The sequence below is a fragment of the Neofelis nebulosa genome, chromosome 15, assembly GCF_028018385.1.
Source record: "Neofelis nebulosa isolate mNeoNeb1 chromosome 15, mNeoNeb1.pri, whole genome shotgun sequence".
NCBI classification, from domain to species: Eukaryota; Metazoa; Chordata; class Mammalia; order Carnivora; family Felidae; genus Neofelis; species Neofelis nebulosa.
The window spans coordinates 37967703-37991629 of record NC_080796.1 but is presented as its reverse complement, the minus strand read 5'-3'; the positions used below and the strand labels follow the sequence as shown (position 1 = coordinate 37991629).

Here is a 23927-nt window from a genome sequence, read left to right as displayed (position 1 = left end):
CATTGACTAGCACATGCTACCGGCACTTAGTGGGTAGTAGCCAGGTATGGAAAACATCCAGCAATAGCCAGGACAGTTCAGAACACAACACAACAGTCCGACCAAAATGCCAACAGGACACCCGCTGAGTAACACTAACGGGTGTTACAAGAAGATTCCTGAATTCTAAAAGCTGTTTACACTCACATCACAATTAAACTAACATTTTTTAAAATTGGGCCACAATTTAGCATTAGCCTTCTTTCTTTGAATATACCCATGGAATATTCAATAAGTCAAGCAAACATTCTTACTGGTAAATGAAAATTAATATTGCCTTATACTTGATAGGCGCAGGAGGGAGAGATTATAATGCTTCCAGCTTTATATTTCTCTATTACCCTTTATGAAAGAAGATAAAAAAAAATTCCTCAAGATTGTACTAATATCTACTCACTAATATCAGATCATAATCTGGACAGAAAAATGAACCTAAGACAAACTAACAGAAATCTTTTTATAAAAGGAAACAAACAAACTAAATTTTCTTTTGTTCACACAATTGGTGAATTCCAGGTTATCTAATATTCTAGTTAATACAGTTATCATCCATGCCAAACTGGGGTTAGAGCACTAAAGTTAGGCATATTTATACTGACCACTGTAATCATTCTTTGAAATTCAAAAACCAATCAAGGACACTGTAAGCCTTCAGAATAATCACTGTGAGTGTAATGATCCTATCAATAAGATTAAAAATGTCTGTTAATTGGGGATTCTCTTTCATACAAGACCAAATAATCTAGTTTTTACAAAATTTTAATATCACAAGTAATAAATATTATTATAAATGCAAATATATTTATACAGCAACATTCTTTTAACAGTTCAAGAAAGGATTGAATTTATTCCACATTCCAGTGAGATTATGTTTCTGCTTTTCAGATAAACAAGAAAAGATTCGGCAGTCATCAAACATATTTTCCTTTACTCTCACCTCATTTTATGACCCCTCCCTGACCTACTGGGTCAAAATCTCTAGGACCTAAACACCCCAGGCTTAGTCTTGCCTTGGTGTTCTGGCCAAGAGTATTTCACTAAGGAAGAAGGCCCCTGCTTCACCACTCTAACTAGGCCACGCTTATGTCCTTGCCCCTCTACAAAGTCTTCTATGCCTATCATGGGGAGCACCCTCTCCACTGAATACTCTTCACTTTGCTACACTTTCCTCTGTTGGACTGTTCACTCCTTTATGAGGATAGTGTCTTACAGGATGGTGTTCTATCCTTGCAGTCACTGATAATGAACATGAAGCACTTAATAAAGTTCTTTGATTTGCTTCTTTACTATTAGGATAAATATTAACTCCATTAATTTATACACTTTCCATTTATTTGGTTTTCTAGTAACACAACCTCTTCAACTTCTAAGGTGATAATTCTTTTAATGCTAAAGACTGAATTTATTTTAAACCCACCCAGTTGATGGATATATTTTATCTTGACTTATTAATATAAGTCATGTAAACTGTAAAACAGTTCACACAGCCTAGTAACACTTAATAAAATGGGTGTAGTATCTTTCTGTTCAATTTCCTTTGTAAAGGAAATCCAAAATATTTACCTTTTTTCCTTCTGGCTAAAGATCCCCAAGATCATCTAATTCACGGACCTCTCTCTTAAACACTACTGCTTTTTGTGTATTTCTCAAACCAGTGATCCACCACTTCACCTCAAGACAGTCCCCGATTTGAACCATATTAACTCTGCTTTTACCTCAATTATTTTTTAAAAAAAACCAGCTCATTCACATTATTTTCCAGCTACTTTTTTGAAAGTCTCCAAATTCCTGTCCTGGAGTTAGAATAATATTTTGAATTATAGATTAGAATTCTCTTTTTTTTTTTTAGATTAGAATTCTAATTATAGTCAGAATTACTTAGAATTGTATATATTTTTCTTTTTAAAATTTTCTCAATTTTCAGAAAAAGTATACATATTAAAGTTTATGTTCCAAACCCTAGTAAGATACTTGAATTGATTCTTTGTTAACCTCCCCCTTCTCCCGTCCACCTCTGCGTTCAGGATGGCTTACCAGTCCTTTGTCTTGGAGGCACATCATCAGAGTGCATACATCTCCTGTTGCCTGATGATTCACCAACATTACTGCTTCATCTTTGGAAACCGCTTTAATATCATCCCCCCATTCCATCACTGTAAGAATAAAAAAGCTGTCACTTTAAAGGTTTTACATTACTAAAAACCTTATATTAGAACAACTGGTGTACATCAATGATGACACATCACCTCGCTAAAACTTCTTAAAGTCTGAACTAAGTTTATTTCCTATAAATATCAGGATGTTAATATATTGATGTAACATTTTATAGAGCACCAAAATACCCATTAAGATGTAAAATGGTCATCCTTTGATATATAAGTTCTACTTCTTAGAATTTATCCTGCAGAAACATTTGTCCAAATAGGTAAAGATACATGCATAAGGGATACTTATTGGAACTCCAATGTTTACCAACAGGGGAACGGATAACAAAATTATGATATAATAGAAGAGTATACGTCCACTTAAAGACCAGAATGTATCTCTATGCACTAACCCAGAAAGGACCTGTTATCAAGTAAAGCAAATCACAAAACAGTATATATAGCATGATTCCACCTTTTTAAAGAAGGAATAAAATTTAAATATTATTTTATACGTTAAAAAAAGTCTGAGGGAATGAATTCCAAACCACTGATGTTGATCATGATTGGGAGAAGGTCTCCAGAACCCTTCAAATATACTGCATAATAAAGTGTATTTCTACTTTATAATAAAATGTGAAAACGTCACAAATATACGCAAATAGTTTCATTTGAATATAAGAAAACTAATGTTTAAAATCTCCAGATGAAAAGTCATTGTACTAAAACCTGTACATACACTCTGAGGAAAACAGTAGTATCTCCATGCAGGAAACTGCTTTAATATGCCTCATTTTACAGTAAATTTACTTCAGAGAAATAATATAATTGAGCATCAGTTTCACACATCAGGATTCTACGAGACAAAGCTTCTAGGGCTCCTCAAACGTCTGACATGAATTACGAGAGGCTGGTTACACATTAGTACTCACTAACCTCACACACTGCTAAAAGTAAAGAACTCAAGCCACCCGTGTGTAATAATTCTGGATGAACTAGGCTTGAGGAGATGTGGAGCCCACTGGCTCTGCCTCCCCCAGCCTTCTTCCTTCTCCAGTCACCCTTCATTGTCACCCCAACATAGTGGAGCTCCTCGTAAGAGTTCGTCTGAGGGGCACATGGGTGACTTGGTTGGCAAAGGGGCCAACTCTTGATTTTGGCTCAGATCCTAGGATCGTGGGATCGAGGCCTGCATCGACAGCACAGCACACAGCCTGCTTGGGATTCTCTTTCTCTCTCTCTCTCTCTCTCTGTCTCTCTCTCTCTGTCTCTTGTCTCTCTGCCCCTCCGCCACTCATTCTGTCTCTCACACAAACTAAAAAAATTTTTAAAAAAGAATGCATCTCAGAAAAGCGGTCTGTTGATTTTCCTTTCTGTTAAAACCCATCTATTCATTGATTTTAAAGACCTTCGAATTTTGTATTAAGGAAATTTTCAGCCGAGCTAAACATATAGTATTAAGTTGTAGGACCTCCTTGCAAAGTGAGGTATTCTAATGATTCTATCAGATTCAAATCTATTTTATTACCAACACTCAAATAGCCTATATACTATGTGGGAAAATTTTTTATTTAAAAATTTTTAAGTGAATGCAGGATAAAACTACACTAAAGTACATCAAATAATTCTTAAAGAATAGAGACAGAATACTGGGAGAGAGCCCAGCCCCTTGAAAAATGCAGTAGCACCAACTTTCTTACCGAGCGGCCTTTCCTTTCCCAAGTTCCCAAGTCAGCTCAGCTGACACGCTAACTACTGAAACACATTTAAACAGCTGCTCTATCGTACATTGCTGTGGGGAGTCTGAATTGGTACAACAGTTTGGGAAGTCAATTTGGCAATATATATCAAAACTGAGAAATGCAAAAATCTTTTTACCCAGAAATTCTACTTCTAGGAATTCATCTTGCAGATATACTTATTTATGTGCAGAATGACACATATGCAAAGCTAGTTACTGCAGCCTTGTTTGTAAGAGCAAAGAGGATAATGATTCAAAAGAGAGACTAACTCAAATTCATAGAAATTGAAAAAAATGATGGTTTCCAGGAGGGGGAAATGGAATGGTGTTGTTCAATAGTAGAGTTTCAGTTTTGCAAGATAAAAAAGTTCTGGAGATTGACTACACAATAATGTGAGTATACTTAACAATGCCAAAGTATATACTTAAAAATGGTTAAGATGGTAAATTTCATGTTCTGTATCTTTCACAATTAAAATTAAAAAGGGAGCGTAAATTATTATATATCTATGCAAAGGAATATTATGAATCACAGCATCTGTATACCAATATGAAATGATATACTAAAAGTAATAACAACGAAATTCAGACCAGTGTGTCAAGGATGCCACCAGTTGGGTTTTTTTGTTTTTTTTTTTTAATTTTTTTTTTTTAACGTTTTTATTTATTTTTGAGACAGAGAGAGACAGAGCATGAACAGGGGAGGGGCAGAGAGAGAGGGAGACACAGAATCGGAAGCAGGCTCCAGGCTCTGAGCCATCAACCCAGAGCCTGACACGGGGCTCGAACTCACGGACCACGAGATCGTGACCTGAGCTGAAGTCGGACGCTTAACCGACTGAGCCACCCAGGCGCCCCACCAGTTGGGTTTTAAAAAGGAAAATTCATTCTATCATGCCTTTGCTGACAACCCTTCAACATAGAGACAGACAGACAGACAGGCGCACACACACACACACACACACACACACACTCCATTCTTTCATTAATGCATTATTCATTCAATAAATCAGCACCAGGAGCTGTTAGATGTCGTGGATATAAAATAAAAAGAATAAAAGTATTATTCTTTTTTTAAATTTTCTAAAATGTTTTTTAATTTATTTTTGAGATAGAGACAGAGAAAGAGACAGAGAGAGAGAGACCATGAGCAGGGGAGGGGCAGAGAGAGAGGGAGACACAGAATCTGAAGCAGGCTTTAGGCTCTGAGCTGTCAGCACAGAGCCTGATGCAGGGCTCGAACTCCTGGACTGTGAGATCATGACCCTCTGAGCTGACAAATTCATGTACTGTGAGATCATGACCTCCTGAGCTGAAGTCAGATGCTCACTGACTGAGCCGCCTAGGCACCCCAAAATTATTATTCTAATAGCAGTTAAAGAGTTCAAAAAAAAAGTCTAGCTTGGTTCTATAAATATTGAGCTATTAAGAGGTAATGTGGAAAGTGTTCTGGCTCCACATCTATATAAACAGAGGTTTCATAACAAAATATTCCTTTAATGTAATTTCTATCACATGAAGGGAAAATGCTAGATACCTAGGCCTGAGCCTACACAATGGGAAAGCATGTAAGTGAATATAATTGCAAATAAAAAATTTTTACGTAAAATGTATCTTACCTGTTTGCTTTGTATAAGGCAGATAAATCTAGTGTGTTGGCTTATCTCAAAATTTAAATTGAATTTAGAACCCTTTGAACTGGGTTGAATAGCGTCCCCTCCCTCCCAGTTTATATACATCCTATATCTGTAAATGGGCCCTCAACCTAAATCCAGTATGACGGGTGTCCTTTAAGAAGAAGGAAATGTGGACAGAGATAAACACAGGGAGAATGCCACGTGACAACAGAGGTTGAGACTGGAGTGACAGATCTATAACATACGGACTGAGGACAACTACTAGAAGCAGCAAGAAGCAAGGAAGGATCCTCACCTAGAGCCTTCAGAGAAAGCACAACCATGCTGACATCTTGATTTTAGAACTTCAAACCAACAAGAACCATGAGAGAATCAATTTCTTTTGTTTGAAGCCATCCAGCTTGTACTACTTTGTTATATGATAGCAGCCCCTTGAAACTAATATACCTCAGCCGCCTCAGCTCTCCCCATCCCTTTTCTCTCTTTTCCATTCTATTCCCCCCAAGTTATAGCTTTTTTTTTTCTTATCATATATAGGGAAAAAATGACGCTGTACTTTAAACACCTAGAACATTTCAACAGACATCTAATGTTATGCATCTTATGTTATGCATTATAAATGGCTCTCAATGTTAGTTTCTACAATCCTTTCAGGGTATAATCATTAAGAGTTAATCTAATATATGTTTTATCTTACAGCCACAACTTGGCCAAAATTTCTTTTCAAACTAAATGTCAACTTATTAAGACCCACATGGGATATTAAATCAAATAAGTAAAGGTAGCTCAAACAACTTTTTTATTAAAAAATGATCCTGATATAGTAACAAAGTCATCCTGAATTTTATAAAATCTAAATTTCATTCAATAAATTTAATTTCTGGGGCACTTGGGTGACTCAGTTGGTTGAGGGTCCCACTCTTTTTCTTTTAATGTTTACTTATTTTGAGAGAGAGAGAGAGAGAGAGAGAGAGAGAGAGAGAGAGCGTGAGTGGGGGAGGGACAGAGAGAGAGGGAGACACAGAATCCACAACAAGCTCCAGGCTCTGAGCTGTCAGCACAGAGCCCGATTTGGGCACTAACTGTGAGATCATGACCTGAGCTGAAGTCGGATGCCCAACTGACTGAGACACCCAGGTGCCCCTACCGTCCTACTCTTGATTTTAGTTTGGGTCATGATCCCAGGGTCGTGGGATTGAGTCCTGCATTGGGTTCTGTGATAAGTGTGGGGCCTGCTTAAGATTCTCTCTCGCCCCCGCCCACTCACGCTCTCTCTCTTTCTCTAAAATAAAAAACTCCAAAAAACCCAAACATATTTAATTTCCAATATTTATGGTATTCTTTTACCATACTTTTACCATACCACTATATACTTCAAAGATCACTGTTAGAAAGTCATGTGACTAACAAGATCAAGGTAAAAATGTTTGTAGAGACAAATAATTTATTATATATGAAGTAGCTATGTTCCTCAGTTCAAACCTTGCTATACCAGAAAAAGTAAGTATAATAATGGAGTCAATATCTTAAGCAAGGAATAGAATTATGTGCATGTTAAAGAATAGAAGCTATGGATGCCTGCCAGTTCTTACACTGTACTTGATTGAAAGAACAAAAATATTTTAACACACTGTTCTATGAAATGTATTCTCAAAAAAGAACTGGGTCAGGTCCACTATTTCCAAAGGGAATGAAGGACAACTGAATAAAATCTGGAAGAAACTTCTCTAGTTGTAACTGAATTTTTAAAATTCTTGTTAAAAATGAAAGTCAAAGATCATCACCTACCGCCCACCACATACACACACTTGCTCTCTCTCTCTCTTTCTCTTTCTAACTTAACAATAAACCTCCCCTAAGAGTTATAGACTAGTATTGATCAGGATAGTTCACATCTCAAAAAGAAAATAAAAACAATAAGAATCCACCACAAATTCCTTAAAAACAGTGATCCTAAAGCCATTGTACTGACTCACAAAACAGAATCAATTTGAGGAAGGAAGGTTACTTAACATTTAAAAAAAACCTCACAGACTATAAACTACAAAAGGTAAATTTTACTGTAATTTATTTACTGCAAATTATACTGCGATAAGCCAGGCTAAAAAACACATGCACGAATTTAGAAGACATGACTTTTTAATATGTTCTTTGAGTTAGTCAGTGAATAAACTCATACAGAAATCGAAAATCTTTTTTGAATATAAATAAGTCCTAAGTGGATAACAGAGTACCAAAGAATCAAAAGAGCAGAAACCGATGAAATCAATAAAATAGAAAACAAAAAAAATAGAGAAAATCAATAAAATCAAATGGAGCTCTTTAAGAAAGTAAACGCAGTTTTATAAACCTCTAGCAAAACTAACCAAAAACTCCCCAAATTATCAACGTCAGGAATGATAGGTCATCATTACACATACCACAAAGACTTTAAAAAATTAAGGGTATATTATGAGCAACTTTGCAAACACAAATTTGACATTTTTGAGTGAAATGAACCAATTCCTTGAAAACCACAAACTGACAAATTCATTGAAGATTAAGTAAATAATCTGAAAGTCTATCTCTATGAAAGAAATTGATTTACACAGGCAAGAACCTTCCAAAAAATAATTCTTCTGGCTCAAATGGTTATCACTGGCATATTCTACTAAACATTTAAGAACACCAATTCTAAAAAATCTCTTCCAGAAAACAGAACACATTCAAGTTTATTTTATGAGACCACCATTACCCTGATACCAAAACCAGAAAAACACAAGACTATAGACTAATATACATTAAAATCCTCAACAAATATTAGTAAGTGGAATCCAACAGTATACACCACAACCAAGTAAGATTTATCACAGGAATGCAAGGTTGGTTCAGTATCAGAAATCAATGAATGCAATCCACCATGTTAACAGTCTAAATAAGAAAAACCTTATTGCTGATCATATTGCTCTGGTCTGAATGGTCTGAATGGTTGTGTCTCCCTAAAATTCTTTTGTTGAAATCCTAACCCCCAAAGGTGATGCTAATAGTGGGGTCTTTGGGAGGTAATTAGGTCACAAGGGTGTGGCCTTCATGAATGGGATTAGTGTCCTTATAAAAGAGATCCCACAGAGTTCTCCAGCCCATTCCACCATGTGAGGGCACAGTGAGAAGGGCACAGAGAGAGCTCTCACCAGAAAATGACGGCACCTTGATCCTGGACTTGCCACTCTCTAGAACCGTGAGCAATAAATGTCTGTTGTTTATAAACCACCCAGACTATGATATTTTGTATAGCAGCCTGAATGGACTAAGACACATATGAATTGATGCACAAAAAGCATTTAACAAATTTCACTATCCATTCATAATAAAAATGCTTAGTAAATTAAGAATAGAAAGGAATTTCCTCAATGTAATAAAGTGTTTCTACCCAAAACCCAAGGCTAACATGATATTTAGTAGTAATTATATACTAATGTTTTATCCATAAGATTCAGAGCGGGGCAAGGATATCAAACTCCTTTTTCTTACTTCACAGTATTCCAGAAGGCCTAGCCAATTCAATAATGCAAGAAAAAAAAAGTCCTACAGGTTGGAAAGGGAGATAAAACTGTTCATATTCACAATGGCATGACTCTATGTAGAATATCCCAACTAATCTAAAAAAAGCTTTCATTATTAATTAGAGTTTAATAAAGTTGCACGATGGGGCTCCTGAGTGGCTCAGTTGATTAAGTGATCTTGGCTCAGGTCATAGTTTGTGAGATCAAGCCCCGTATTGGGCTCCACACTGACAACATGGAACAGGTATGGGATTCTCTCCTTCTCTGCCCCTACCCCACTTGTGCTCTCTCTCAATCTCTCTCAAAATAAATAAACTTAAAAAAAAATAAAGTTCCAGGATACAAAGTCAACACACAAAATATCAATCTTTTTTATACTTGAAATGAACAAGAGGAAATAAAAAAATATTTAAATCCCATTAATAGTGCAAAAATATACTTAGATATAAATTAAAACATATAAATGGATATATATGCTAAAAACTATAAAACATTGATGAAAGAAATCAAAGAAGACCAAAATGAAATGAATATCACGTTTGTGGACTGAAAGATTCAACACAGTAAAAAGCCAATTCTCCCACAAATTAATCTACAAATGTAATGTAATTCTAATCAAAGTCCCAGTAAGAATTTTTTCAGATACAATTAGATTTACTGATTTATAAATTTTATTATAAAGAAAGGCCAACAAACTAGAATAGCCAAAATAAATTTGAAAAAGAAGAATAAACTTGAAGGAATCATACTACCCAATTTTAAAACTCACTATTAAGCTGCAGTAATCAAGATGGTGTGGTACTGGTGAAGGGACAGACACATAGATCAACAGAACAGAAAAGAGAATCTAGAAATAGAACACACAAATATGGCTAAGTGATTTCTGACAATGGTGTAATGTCGATCCCATGGAGAAACAAATAGTCTTATCAACAAACGAAGTTACAAAAGTATGAAACCTCAACCCATACCTTATACAACAAATAATTCAAAACAGATCAGAGAGCTAAATGTAAAACTCAGAACTACAAAACCTCTAGAAGAACACTTAGGAGAACATCCATCATCCGGGTCTAGGCAAAGTGTTCTTGGACATAACATGAAAAGCACAATTCATAAAAGAAAAAAACCAGTAAATTGGACTTCATCAAAACTTAAACCTTTTGCTAGGCAAAAGATACTGGTAAGGGGATGAAAAGACGGGGAGAAAATATAGACAATCACATAGCCAACAAAGGATTGGTATCTTTGTATCCAGAATATATAAAGAACTTTGAAAACTCAACAGTAAGATAACAAACCACCCAATTAAAAACTAGGCAAAAAAGTCAGACGCTTCACCAAACAGGATATAAGATTGGCAAACAACCATATGAAAAGATGTTTAACACCATTAATCATTAGGGAAATACAAATTAAAACCATGATGAGCAACCTTAAACATTGATTAGAATGACCACAATTAAAAACACTGTTAATACTGAGTTTTGGCAAGGATAAAAAAAACAAACAAACAAACCCTGGAACTTATAGATACTGCTGTTGGGAATACAGAATGGTATAGCCATTCTGGAAACAGTTTGGCAGTTTCTCATAAAGCTAAAAAGACACTTACCACATGACCCAGGAATATGGGTATTTACCCCAGAGCGGGGGCCAGCAAACTTCTTCTGTAAAGGGCCAGCCATTAAGTGTTTTAAGCTTTGTAGGCCACATAGGGTCTCTGTTTTATATTCTTCTTTTGTTGTTGGTTTTTACAAACCTTCACGAATGTAAAAGCCATTCTTAGCTCATAGGGCCATGTAAAAACAAGCAACAGGAAATTTTGGCACATGGGGCATAGTTTGTTTACTCCTACCCTAGAGAAAGGCAACTTATGTAATACAGAAACTTGAACATGAACATTAATACTGCCATTTTTCATAATTGTTAAAAACTGGAAACAGCCCAAATGTCCTTGATAGCTGAATGGATATAAGCTGTGGTACATCCATTCAATGGAATATTACTCAGCAACAAACAAGAACATTCTAATGATACATGCAACAATTTGGATGGCTTTCACAAGCATGCTGAGAGAAGAGGCCCATTTCAAAATGTTCCATTTATATGACACTCTCAAAAAGACAAAATTAGAGTGAAGGAGAACATATCTGAGTTTGTTGGGGGTCTAGAGGTAGGGGGAGACTGTGATTACCAAGGATAGTGATTACTGCAGCATGGCAAACTTACGAATGACTTTTGTTCTATTTTTTTCTCCTTTATTTTTTATATTGTTCTGTTTCTCCAAATTTTCAGCATTTGACTTATTACTTTTGTAATTAAGAGAGTTCCCCTGCTCCCCAAGAACAAAGTAATAATGAAAGCTTTTACTAATACATTGCACTCTTATTTGTTTCTTTAATGTTCATTATGTCACATACACTAACAACCTCTCCCCCAAAGCAGCCTGGTCCAAATTTATTTTGTTAAATCACTGAGAGTCAAAGTAGCAAGACTTACATCTTAAGTTGTTTTTTTTTTCTAGTATGTTCTAATAAAAGTATTTCACTCTATGCAGAATCCTCAGTTTGCTCAGTTTTGTTTTCTCAACCTTTTATAGTTTTTGAGATTTTTAAGATTTTATTTATTTTTGAGAGAGAGAGAGAGAGAGAGAGGAAGAGAAACGGAGGGGAAGAGAGAGGGAGAGAGAGAATCCCAAGATGGCTCCATGTTGTCAGCACAGAGCCCCATGTGGGTCTCTAACTCATGAACTGTGAGACCACAACCTGAGGTGAAATCAAGAGTTGGACGCTTAACTGAATGAGCCACCCAGGCGCCCCTATCTTCTCAACCTTTTAAATAGCTTCTTTCATTTACCTATACTAAATACAATTAACACTATACTAAATCAGAGATCAGAACTTAAATCAAAGTTAGTTTAATTTGATTTCTCTGGGACAGTTTAAGCAACAGAGTTCAGTAATATCTGCCTCAGATTCCTAAAATGAGTAATTAGAAGAAGGGAAATTCTAACTTCTAAAGATTATACCAAATTGCCAGGAAATAAGTGTGCAGTATAGGTACTTTTTTGCTTTGCTACTAGAGCTTTAAATAGTTTTAGAATCAGACCATTAAAAATGGTGGGGGTCTTAGGGGCACTGGGTGGCTCAGTTGGTTAAGTGTTCAACTTCAGCTTCGGATCTGTGTCTCCCTCTCTCTCTGCCCCTCCTCCGCTCATGTTCTTTCCCTCTCTCTCTCTCAAAAATAAATAAACATTAAATTTTTTTTTTTCAAAAATGGTAGGGGGTTGATTTTAGAAAGCTTAGAACTAGGAAGGAATTTAGAGATAGCTGGACCCAAATCTCTCCCCTCACAGGTATTTTAAATCGAGTACAAGAAACAGAACTCTTAGGCTGCTTCTTGCCTGACCAAATTAGTTGCAAAGAAAAACATACAGATGGTAAGTATAATTAATTTACATCACCTCCTGCTCACTATCCCCCAAAGCACTGTTTCCTGTATTCATTCATTCAACTAGTTTTATTCTTTTCATAGAGAAACAGGGTTTTACCACTGTGGGAGACATAAAGGTAAACTGGGGTTCCATCATGAAGAAATTAACTCATGAATACAGTGGGAGGAATCATACTACCCAACTATCTGAGCTTAGCAAAAATAAAAGAGAGAGAGAGAGAGAGAGAGAAGAAGTACAAGGTGAGGGAAAGGAGAAGTGAGAAAGACCGAAACAGAGAACATACTAAATGGTATAGGCAATTCTGCCTGCCTTTCCAGTCCACAGAAGTAAGCCCTGTGTAAGCTTGCAACCAGAGCCATGAATCTGCTATTCCTGGTCATTTCACCTCTCATGTGCCTTCGTGTCATACCATCATCCCACTCACCAGCATCTCAATAAGCTGTATTTTAGTTTTTTAAAAGATACATTTTCTTCAATATAAAACATAAGCAAACTTTCCAATTGATGTAACATGATCCCTGCCCTCAAGAAGTTTGCTCACTTATTGAGAATAAAAGACACACTGGGGAATAATGCATTATCTATGAAAATATGTACCACAGGTGGCAGGAGGAGGAGAAATCACTGTGAGCTAACACACAAAGGGAAGAGATACCAAAGACACATGGGAACACAACCTAGGTAGACACCTTCTGAGATAGATAGCTGGTACTTTAAAGAATGAAAAATAAGGTTATATCTGTAAATCTGAGGTCAGATAACAGATACACTTATAAAAAAATTTTTTTAATGTTAATTTTTATTATTTTTGAGAGAGAGATAGAGACAGAGACAGAGCACGAGGTGGGGAGGAACAGAGAGAGAGGGAGACACAGAATTCAAAGCAGGCTCCAGGCTCTGAGCTGTCAGCACAAAGCCCGACATGGGGGTCGAGCCTAGGAACCTCACAATCGTGACTTGAGCCGAAGACAGAGGAAGTCAGACGTTTAACTGACTGAGCCACCCTGGTGCCCCTAAGCAATGGGACTGTGTTAAAATAGACAGCACATGCCCCACTCCCATCTCTGGGAATGTGAACCCAGATTACCATATTCTACAACTTTTTAAGTATAATTGGAAATTTGAGAGTTTTTGTGAAAGGTGAAGAAAGAGGACCTTAACACTAAAGGAAGTTTCCTGAGCAAGCAAGAAGGAATGGAATCCAAACAAAGGGACGGGCTCTTGATAGAAAAAGGACATTCTGCACTGTAACTGGAAGAATAAAAGAAAGGCTCACCAAAAGATAAGGCTGAGCAGCAGGCCTGAGCCAGGTTATTAAAGCACCAAGTTTTTGAATATTATCTTATAAACCACAGAAAGCCAGCAGGGAAAAGAAACTGGCCATATGTGGGATGGAGGAAAGGAATGAAGTTGTTTGTTAAATGGGGGTATTTTTTTAGGATGGAATGTCTGTAGTATCTTTATATCTTGGAAGACAAGGGCAAAGATAGAAGGAGCCTATAATTAGTGAGAAGTAAGAGAGACAGGATTTTAGCTTTGGATAAGAAACTATCTCAGGATGAATGAAGGTGTCAAGAAATTGGTGGGGGGGCGGGTAGAGAAAAGGGAAGAGTCTCCAGAGCATAGTCCCAGGCCACCACCCAAACCCATGGCAAAGAGGCAATGAGAGGAGTTAAAAACTAACCTAGGAGAGAGAACTGCTCAGAAACTTATCACACATGTAGATATCCTAAGTGCAGCTGAACTAGACAAAAGTGGGGATTCCCCTAAAAATGAAAGAGAAGAAAGCAAATGTAAGCACTCGTACCAGCCAAGCACCCAAGAGGTCTTAAGCAAACAAATTCAGCCTTGGAACTAATGTAGCCTCTGGTTGGAGGCTTGACCATATTCCCAAACTTTGAAATCTAGGAAAGTAAAAGAAGAAACTACTAAAAGTATAATCAAATGAGAAACTAATTAATTATACTGCATATTAGTAAGATTTTCTGATTTTGAGGAACTTTCATTCATAGTCTGTCAGTTGTTAGAGCAGCCCCATAAGGCACACAAGCCAGGTATCGGTCTTACTTAAAGCTAGGGATCAGAGAAGATATTGTACAAGGTAATACGATAAGTAAGCACTGTAAACCTGACTGAAATCCAGGTCTGCTGGTTCCTGACACCAAAGCATAGATAGCCCCTGTCTACGCAGATTACTAAGCATTCAACTAAAAGGGAGGTATGCTATGTTTTCATGGTATAATGAAAGCAGCATGGGCAGAAGACCTTCATTCACAGACCAGCTCTGTCCCTTGCTAGCTCCGTCACCCACACTGAACGAGTTACTTAACTTCCACCAGTCTTTATTTCCTCACTTATTTAGTAGGACTGATATGACCTCCCTCTGAGGATGGGTTTCAGTATTTAATTAAGCCACGTGAGAGCACTTGCTAGAAGGCCTGGCACATCGTACTCCAGGTAAGTTTCTCTTCTCACTGGAGGCATAATCAGTTACATATGATCAGTTACATATGGTTTGCACAGAAGTTAGCCTCCTTGATACAGAATTCAGTAGAAAGGCTTGGGAAAAACTTGGCTTTTCTTTTAAAATAGTAAGTCTTATCAGAAGATAAAGAGTTCCTAAAGGAAGCAGAGAAACCAGCTCAAAAAGCAAACCCTAAAGAATCTAAGGTCATGAGAAGAAAACAACACCATTTCAAGATTCAGTGGTAATAGCATGATGAATATAAGAACATGATATAAGAGGAGAGGGGCGCCTGGGTGGCTCAGTTGGTTAAGTGTCTGACTCTTGATTTTGGCTCAGGTCATGATCTCACAGTTTGTGAGTTCAAGCCCCACGTTGGGCTCCACACTGGCAGCGTGGAGCCTGCTTGGGCTTCTCTCTCTCTTCTCTGTCTCTGCCCCTCCTCTACTCATGCTGTCTCTGTATCTCAAAATAAATAAATAAACTTAAAAGAAAAAGAATATGACATAAGAGGAGAGAATAGGGACTAATAACTAGAATACACTGTAGGTGTAAGGTGCTTCTCACTGAGCAAAGAGTTTAAACCTGGAGTCCATGGAGTCCATACATGGACCTCAGAGTCGTGAACCCTTTGAAACTGTAAAACTGTGAGCATGTGCAAAGGTGCTATGGTAAATCCAAAAATGCCCACCCTCCACCCCACAAGACATCCACATCAAATCCCTGGAACCTGTGAATAAAGGATCTTGAGAGGAACTTATTCTGGGTTATCCAGATGGCCCTAAATCAATGATAAGTGTCCTTATTACAGACACACACAGAACACAGAAGAGGCAGCAATGTGACCCCAGAGGCAGAGGCTGGAGTGATGCAGCCATAAGTCCAGAAATGCCTACAGCTACCAGAAGCTGGAAGAGGCAAGGAATGTCACCTGGAGTCTCTGCCCTGTTGGCACCTTGACGTGAACTTCTGGTCTCCAGAAATATGCATGAATAAATTTCTGTTGTTTTACATGCTTCTGGAGTAACCTGCCATGGCAGTCATAGGAAATTAACACAGGTGCACTGTTCTAGCGGGTGGGCCCATAACTTTTATCAGACTCTAAAAGCAATTCTTATGAATCCCAATAGGTAAAACAACTACTACTGTAGAGGACAGAGCAAAACTGTCTATAAACAGATGAACTGGAAATTTTTTAAAAACCTACAAAACAAGTCACTACTTGGATATGGTTCCATAGTTGGTACGTGTTGAAGTAAGAAAATAAGAAGCTGTCCTCTGGCATCTAATCCAATATCCATTTCATTAGCTCTTGGAGTTTAACCCTACAAAATGCATGAAAGAACAGTGACTCCCAAACAACTAAACAGCTTATTAAAAATACAGGTTCCCAGGTTCCATCTCAATGTACTGAATCAGAATCTCCAGGATGGAGGAAAACACACATACATAAAGCTCCTCTGATAATTCAGATGTGCAGACAAATTTGGGAACTACTGCTATAGGGCAGGGGTCAGTAAACCTTTTCTGTAAAGGGTCAGATAGTAAAGATTTTAGGCTATTAAGGCCAAGAGGCAATATTGAGTATATTACATAGGTATTTCCATAACAAATTTGTTTGCCAACATATTTCTACAAATTTTTGGTGGACAAAGTTAAAAATATAAAATTGAACACAACTTTTGCAATACAAGTCTACAACAAATAAGAACCACGGAATTCTCTCTTGGGAGGAGGTAACATTTCACTTAATTGGGGTTCAAAGTGTTTCCTATCAGACTGACTGCAAATGGTGGTGTGTAAAAACTAGGATCTGGAGATTTACAAAAGGAACAAGTCATGGGCTGGATTTGGCCCAAGAGCTGCAGCCTGGCCCAAGAAAGGTAAAAGGAAGAAGAACTACAACCCCTGCCCTTAAGAAACTGACAAATTAAAGAGACAGAACAGCAAAAGAAAAGCAACAGTGAAAAACCTGAAGCGGAATTCGGCATGTTTTATTTGTGGGGCAGTATATCCTAACTGTTTCAAACACAAACGGTCTTTATTAATGTCAGAAAATATGGCAGGTATCTATACAGTAGTTCTTCTACCACTGAGTGAAAATCTCCATAACAAAAAGCAACAACAAAAATGTCTATGATGCTTTTAAGGGATTTATTAATTAAAACAGCAGCTACATATGTTTGGAAAATATTAACACATATGTACAAGACACATCATTTATTTGTCCACAGACAGCGCTTAACACGCGTATGGATTCTTGACCCTGAGAGAACTCTGAAGCAGTGCAGCCCAACAGGCAGGAACACAATTACAGAGTAGATGGCAAAGTGGTTCAGAAAGGAAGTTAACAGTGGAGGCTATGGTGGGTGGAGGAGGGGGACGGTAGCCGGCGCGCCAAGGGCACAAGGGGTGCAAGAGCGCCTGGTGTGGGGATCCCAAACAGACCAGGTCCGTTAACTGGCAGTGACAAAACACAAAGGCAGAGAGACGAGTGGTGGTGAAGCAAGAAAGGAATTTATATCAGGGAGGCCAACACCAGGAAAACAGCGGACAGTCTCAAAGACTGTCTCCAAAATGTCGAAAATACTTCCAGGATTACGTAAGGCAAATGTGGGGCAAAGAAGGGTAGGTACGTGCAGGTAGGCAGTGAAGGTTAAATTGATCATCCTCTTGGGGTCAATCGTGGATGGGGGTCTTGCTGGCTCAGGGCAGTCCTTGTTGCTTGAGGGCGTAATTTCGGTCCCCCTCGGGGGATGCTTTGCCCTCAGGGTCTTCTGCCTGAGCCAAGAGATAAGCTAGAAAGAAAAACCCAACTAAAAAGTTTGAGGTCAAAAGGGAGGAAGCCAAAGTCCTCTTTCGGGAAGTCAGGGGTTTACATAAGTAGGTAGAAATTTTCAAGAAAACTGAAGAACAGATTTGAGGGTGTTCAAACACACACACATACAACCACAGACCCAAAATGATTGTCACTTAGACCTAGTTCTCAAACTGGTGCCTAATATGTAATCTAACTGCAGTTCCAACCTCCCCCAGAAATGTAGTCTTAACCTGGTCAGCCAGGAATTTTTCAGTCTGCACCAATGAGCCTGTCACTCACTCTGGGTTCTCTCTATCCCCTAAGGAAAGATGAGGTAATGTGCATAAGACACCTTGCCTTAAAAAAAAAAAAAAAAAAAAAAGACAGCTTGCTAGAACTTTCTTGCCCCACCCCTCCCCCCCAACTACAAAATCATCCCATTTTTGTACAAATCCTGGGAACACCTCCCTACCTGCCAGATGGGATGCTGCTGACTCACAAATTATTTAATAAGGCCAATTAGATCTTCAAATTTACTTGAACTTTGTTATTTAACAGGGGAGAGGAAGAGAACATCAATGAGAGAATGAAGAAGGGTTGAGGGACAGCAGCCTGAGTAATAAGAGCTCAGAACGGACCAAATTATGGAGACGCCGCATCACCATCTGTCTCTGCCACCAGAGCCAACGGTTAAGTGCTTTCCATGAATTGTATTGAACCCTGATAAGTATGCCCTCATTCAATCTCCTCTAAGAATAGTTTCCTAAACATCTGAGTTGTGTAAGTAAATGACCATGGTTTCATCATGAACTACTCTAAGTGGTTCAAAATCTAGACTTTTCCATCTTAAAAAATTAAAAAAAAAATCGAAAAGCCTTCTCTTGACCCAATTTCTCTCCTGCAACTATGCAACTATTGCCCTCTATTCTTTGACAGCCAGACTTTTGGTAAGTCACACGTTCATGTTTCCATTAGACCTCCTCCCATTCGTCATCACCTCCAATGCACTACAATCTAGTTTCCACTCCTACCACCTCGAAGAAGCTGCTCCTGCCAAATGCAGTAAAAGAATAAATCAGCTCTGATCTTACAAAACAGACTGTCAGCAGCATTCACCCAGCCCTTCCCTTGAAACGCTGCTGACTTCTGCCACCACATTCCTAGGGCAGGCACACCTTTGGCTTCTCTAGCCTTTCCTTTTGAGGCTCAAGCATCCCGCTCTCCCCAACCTCCAAAATGTCAGCATTTCCTCAGTCTGGTTCTGGGCCTCTCATCACTCAGTACTTACAGGTACTTACAATCTTTCTAGGTGACCTCCTTCAGCCTCTGGCTTTAAATACTATTGCCAATTTCCCAATTCTTCCTTCTAGCTCAGGTTTCTCCTGTGTGTCTTGGACTGTATATCCATTTACATTGCAGAGCTCCACTAAGGTGCTTCTCATCCTACCCCATGCCAAATTTTTATCTTTCCTCTCAACGTTGCCTCTTCTGAGATTCCACATCTACCCAGCAGCTCACACTGGAAACCCTGTCATCCCTGTCACCTGCCCTTCTACTACATCCTCTATGTCCTATCGCTCAGAAACTCCTAACCATCTTCCTCCTATAAAACTCTCCAATTGGTTCACTTCTTTCCATCTCTACTGCCATTACCTAGACCAGGCTACTGTCACCTCACCCGGATAAAGTGAGAATCTTCCCAAGGGCATCCCCTGCACACCCTCACTTTCTCTAATCCATTTCCACAAAGCAGGCAGAGTACAGAATTACAATGTGAATCTGATTCCGTCATTCCCTTACTTAAAATCCTTGAATAGTTTCCTCTTAGGATAAATTTCAAAATCCACATACGCGCTACACGACCTCAATGGACTTGGCTTCCTCAGCTTCCCTTCATCCCCCAACCCTGCTCCTCTCTGCCTCATTCACTCCATGCTGCAGCCAACCTGGCCCTCCTTACTCCCACAGCCCCTCCACTTGTTCTCTGCAGCCCTTTTCACAGTTGTGATCACATGGTTACCATGTGACTCCTGTCGTCTCCCACAGAAAAAGCCAACTGCAGAAGAACAGGGGCAGTGCTGTTTTATTTGCCACCGTTCCCCCACCACCAGCACAGTGCCTGCAGAGGAGGCAGTCAGAACACTGTTAAACATAAATTGCTTTGAAGATTTCATAACTTATAAACATCAACACTAGTTAATATTTCAGTTGGACTATGGCTTAAATTACTAATGATAAATTATTTTTATTTCTTGATTAGAGAACTTTATTGAGCTATACTATTAACTACACTTGAGTGTTGTCAAATGTATTTCTCAAACTGTCCCATGTTAGCTTTTATTCATTTAGACATGCTTTTCCCCAGAGATTAACACAGCTGTTTTCCTAGGCATTAATATAATAATAATATTATTACTGTTATTATTTATAGAATAACAAATACCATGCTATTCACGTTACACTTAAGCTTCATATGAGATAAATACAATCTCCATTTTTACAGGTGGTAAAACTAAGGCTCAGATAAGTGAGTAGCTTGAAATTACACAACTAGCAAGTGGTGGTGGCAGGAACTAAATTCCTACTAACTCAAAAGTCAAGGACTTTTTCTAATATATCATGCTATCTCTAACATCACACTTACTTAGCAATATCTATTATTTGTTAAAAATACATCTGTATATAAGTATCTGAGGCTTAAAATTTCTTTAAATGATTCAGTTTTGAAATTACTGCCCTGGGGGGATGGGTAAAATAGATAAAGTGGACCAAGAGAATACTTATCATGATGAGTATTGAGTAATGTATAGAATTTGTTGAATCATTGTATTGTACACCTGAAACTAATACAACACTGTATATTAAGTATACTTCAATTAAAAAAAGTAAAATAAAAATAAAATGACTGCCCAACTCAGTCTCTCATATACAATAAGCAATTTTATTCCACTCATAAAAAACAGCCTGCAATTCTTATTGAAAATGACACCCTTGTTCTTCATCTATGTAATCCATACTTTATTCTACAAAATAAATTTAGCTTCCAGTTAATTTTCTTCTCTGCAAGGAACTAACTTAACTTTAAAAAATGGAACCATCACCTTAAGGGAAAATGTGCATACTGATCTCTGTTTTTCAGAAAACTTTGCAACTGGTACATTTTGGACACACAGTTCATAGCAAACTCAAGTATTCCCAAAGGCATCTATAAAAAATAAAAACTATGTCCAAAATCCTTTTGGTTGGAATTAATCTAGATCATACTCTCTAGCACAGTATCTTACAAATTAATAACTTTACTAACTGGCAGCAGGCAGTCAATAAATATTTGATTGATCAATCGCACAAGATACAACTGAAGTTCTGTTTTCTTGAGAGAGCAAACTGGAAATAGTTATTCCCTATAACCATATTTCTAAGACAACTACTAGTAAAACACATAACTAGGAAACATCTCCTCAATAAAGAGGTAGGAAGGGGTCACTTAATAACCCAAATCTGAATACTAATTCATACTGATTCCAATCAATTCCAGTTGATTTTCAACAAGGGTGCCAAGATCGTTCAATGTGAAAGGAACAGTGTTCTCAACAAACACTAGGACAACTGGATATCCACAAACAAAAAATGAAGTTTGGACCCTTATCTTACATCATATAGGAAAATTAACTCAAAATAGATCAAAGACCTAAATATAAAAGCTAAACTCAAAAGGTAGCCTAAGTGTAAATCTCCATGACCTTGAATTGGGCAATGGTTTCTTAGATATGACACCAAAAGTATAATCAACCAATGAAAAAACAGATGGTGTAGTATACAGAATATAGAAAGAAACTTAACAATAAGTTTCAATAAAAAGACAGTAAGAGATAAATAACCCAACATAAAAATGGGCAAGGGATTTGAATAGACATTTCTCCAAAGATACACAAATGGCTAACGAACAAATGAAAAAATGCTCAACATCATTAGTCATCGGAGAAATGGAAATCTAAATTATAATCACATACACTAGAATGGCCAAATTAAAAGGACAACAAAAGCCCAGAAAATAATAAATATTAGTGAAAATGTGAAGAAATTGGAACTCTTCTACATTGCTGGTGGAAATGTACAAGGGGACAGCTGCTATGGAAAACAATTTGGCAGTTCCTCAAAAAGTTAAACATAGAATTATCATATGACACAGCAATTTAACTTCTAGGTCCAAAAGAATTGAAAACATATGTTCACACAAAAACTTGTACATGAATGTTCATCACATTATCCACAATAGCTAAAATGTGGAAACAACCCAAATATGCACCAACTGATGAATGTATAAACAAAATGTAGTCTATCCATACAATGGAGTATTATTCAGCCATACAAAGGAATGAAGTACTGACATGTTACAATATGGATGAACCTTGAAAACATTATGCTAAGTGAAAGAAGCCAGGCACAAAAGACCACATATTATACAATTCCATTTATATGAAACATCCAGAATAGGCAAATCCATAAAGATAGAACACAGATTAATGGTTGCCAGGGCTTGAAGGGAACAGGAAATGGGGAGTGACTGCTAATTGGCTTGGGTTTCTTTTGGGGGTGATGAAATGTTCTGGAATTAGTCAGTGCTGATGGTTGTACAATCTTGTGACTATACTAAAAAGCACTGAATTGTACATTTTAATACAGTGAATTTTATGCTATGTGAATTATACTTCAACTTAAATATATATATTATATATTCTTAACACTAAATCCATACTGATCATAGTTTAGTCCTCTGATGATTCAGAAACATCTTGATGTATTTAACTTTACAGATGTTTTCCCTTAAAGTGCCAAATAACGCAAGCTTCGAATTAACAGCATATGCAAAACATGTCTTATGTACATGATTCACAATGGTTTCTTAAAGTTTAATGAGTAGAAAAAAAGTTTACAAAAGGTGTTATGCTAGCAAACTTTATCAGACCTATTAAACCCTAAGAAAAAGTATAACCTCATAACTAAAATTTATGCATGCTTTTTACAATACTAGTCTTTAACTATCTTACTATAATTTAGAGATACAGAAATCAACTGGACTTGCCTTGTTCTTCATATTTCAAAATATGAAAAGCAAAGGGAAGGAATTTTAATAATCTAGATTTTATACGATTATATTCAGAAGACGAAATGAAGGTTCTATTAATTAATGAGTGTACAAATAGTAGGAAACACTTCACTAGCTTAGAAATATAGTACATGAATTGAAAAACCTTGTGGCCACAGTTCTTACTAATGGCACTTCATTTTTTAGTTCCCATCACATGCCTCTGCTACATGAAATCCACAGCCGAGGTCTCTAACAAACTTTCAGTTTTCAATGATAGAACTCATGAGTTTATAGGCACTTGTAAGGCATATACATGCAAAACTATCAAATGCCTACCAGAAAGAGACTAGTAATTGTTATTTGAGGTTCCATTTTGTTTTGTTTTAAATGAACATCATCTATGCCTCTGGGATGTAGGCAGGTAATGTAAATGAGCAAAGCAGGCCCAGAGGAAGACAAGGACGGAGTGGGATATCTCGGGTGCACTAGAGATCCCAGGCCCCATCTAAAGGAGGTGGCCATCACTTAGCTCCAGCAAACTGCTGCCAGACAGGAATGAGGACCCAGCACAGCTGGAATTCCGATTTCCCAAGGAAGTCTTGGTTTTATTTTTTATGTTCTGTGAAATCTCCCTAATTTCAAAATGTTGAGAACTAATTTAAAAAAAGTTGAAATAGTGCAAAGGGCCAATAAAGAACATCAGCTATAGAATATGGCCACGAGTTTGTAAACTCTGAAAAGAAACTCTTGAAACTAGTTTATAACAAACTACAAATACACTATAACAGATTTAATATATAATATACTTTACATAACTAATATATATTACACATATGCTCAATATATATAATGCATGTAATATATTCTAAATATACTTACTGAGGTTTGAGGAGCATGAATACAAAAGTTTGTCCATCCTTAAAGTTTTCCAGGTGATCCACAGACCAGACCCTAAAGACTAGTATTAATATTACATTTCATTCATATTCCTTACTGAATTCTTACCAAAGGTAA

At 37.4% G+C, this 23927-nt stretch overlaps 1 protein-coding gene across 2 annotated transcripts in view; it reads right to left on the bottom strand.

Annotated features, from left to right (window-relative positions):
• The window catches only part of LPGAT1 (lysophosphatidylglycerol acyltransferase 1), a 78033-nt gene that overhangs the window by 42493 nt on the left and 11613 nt on the right, over positions 1–23927 (bottom strand). For both annotated transcript variants that reach the window (XM_058700874.1, XM_058700875.1), the window contains one exon: positions 2074–2192. In XM_058700874.1, the coding sequence (XP_058556857.1) occupies positions 2074–2192 (119 nt within the window). The remainder of the gene's footprint in view (positions 1–2073; positions 2193–23927) is intronic.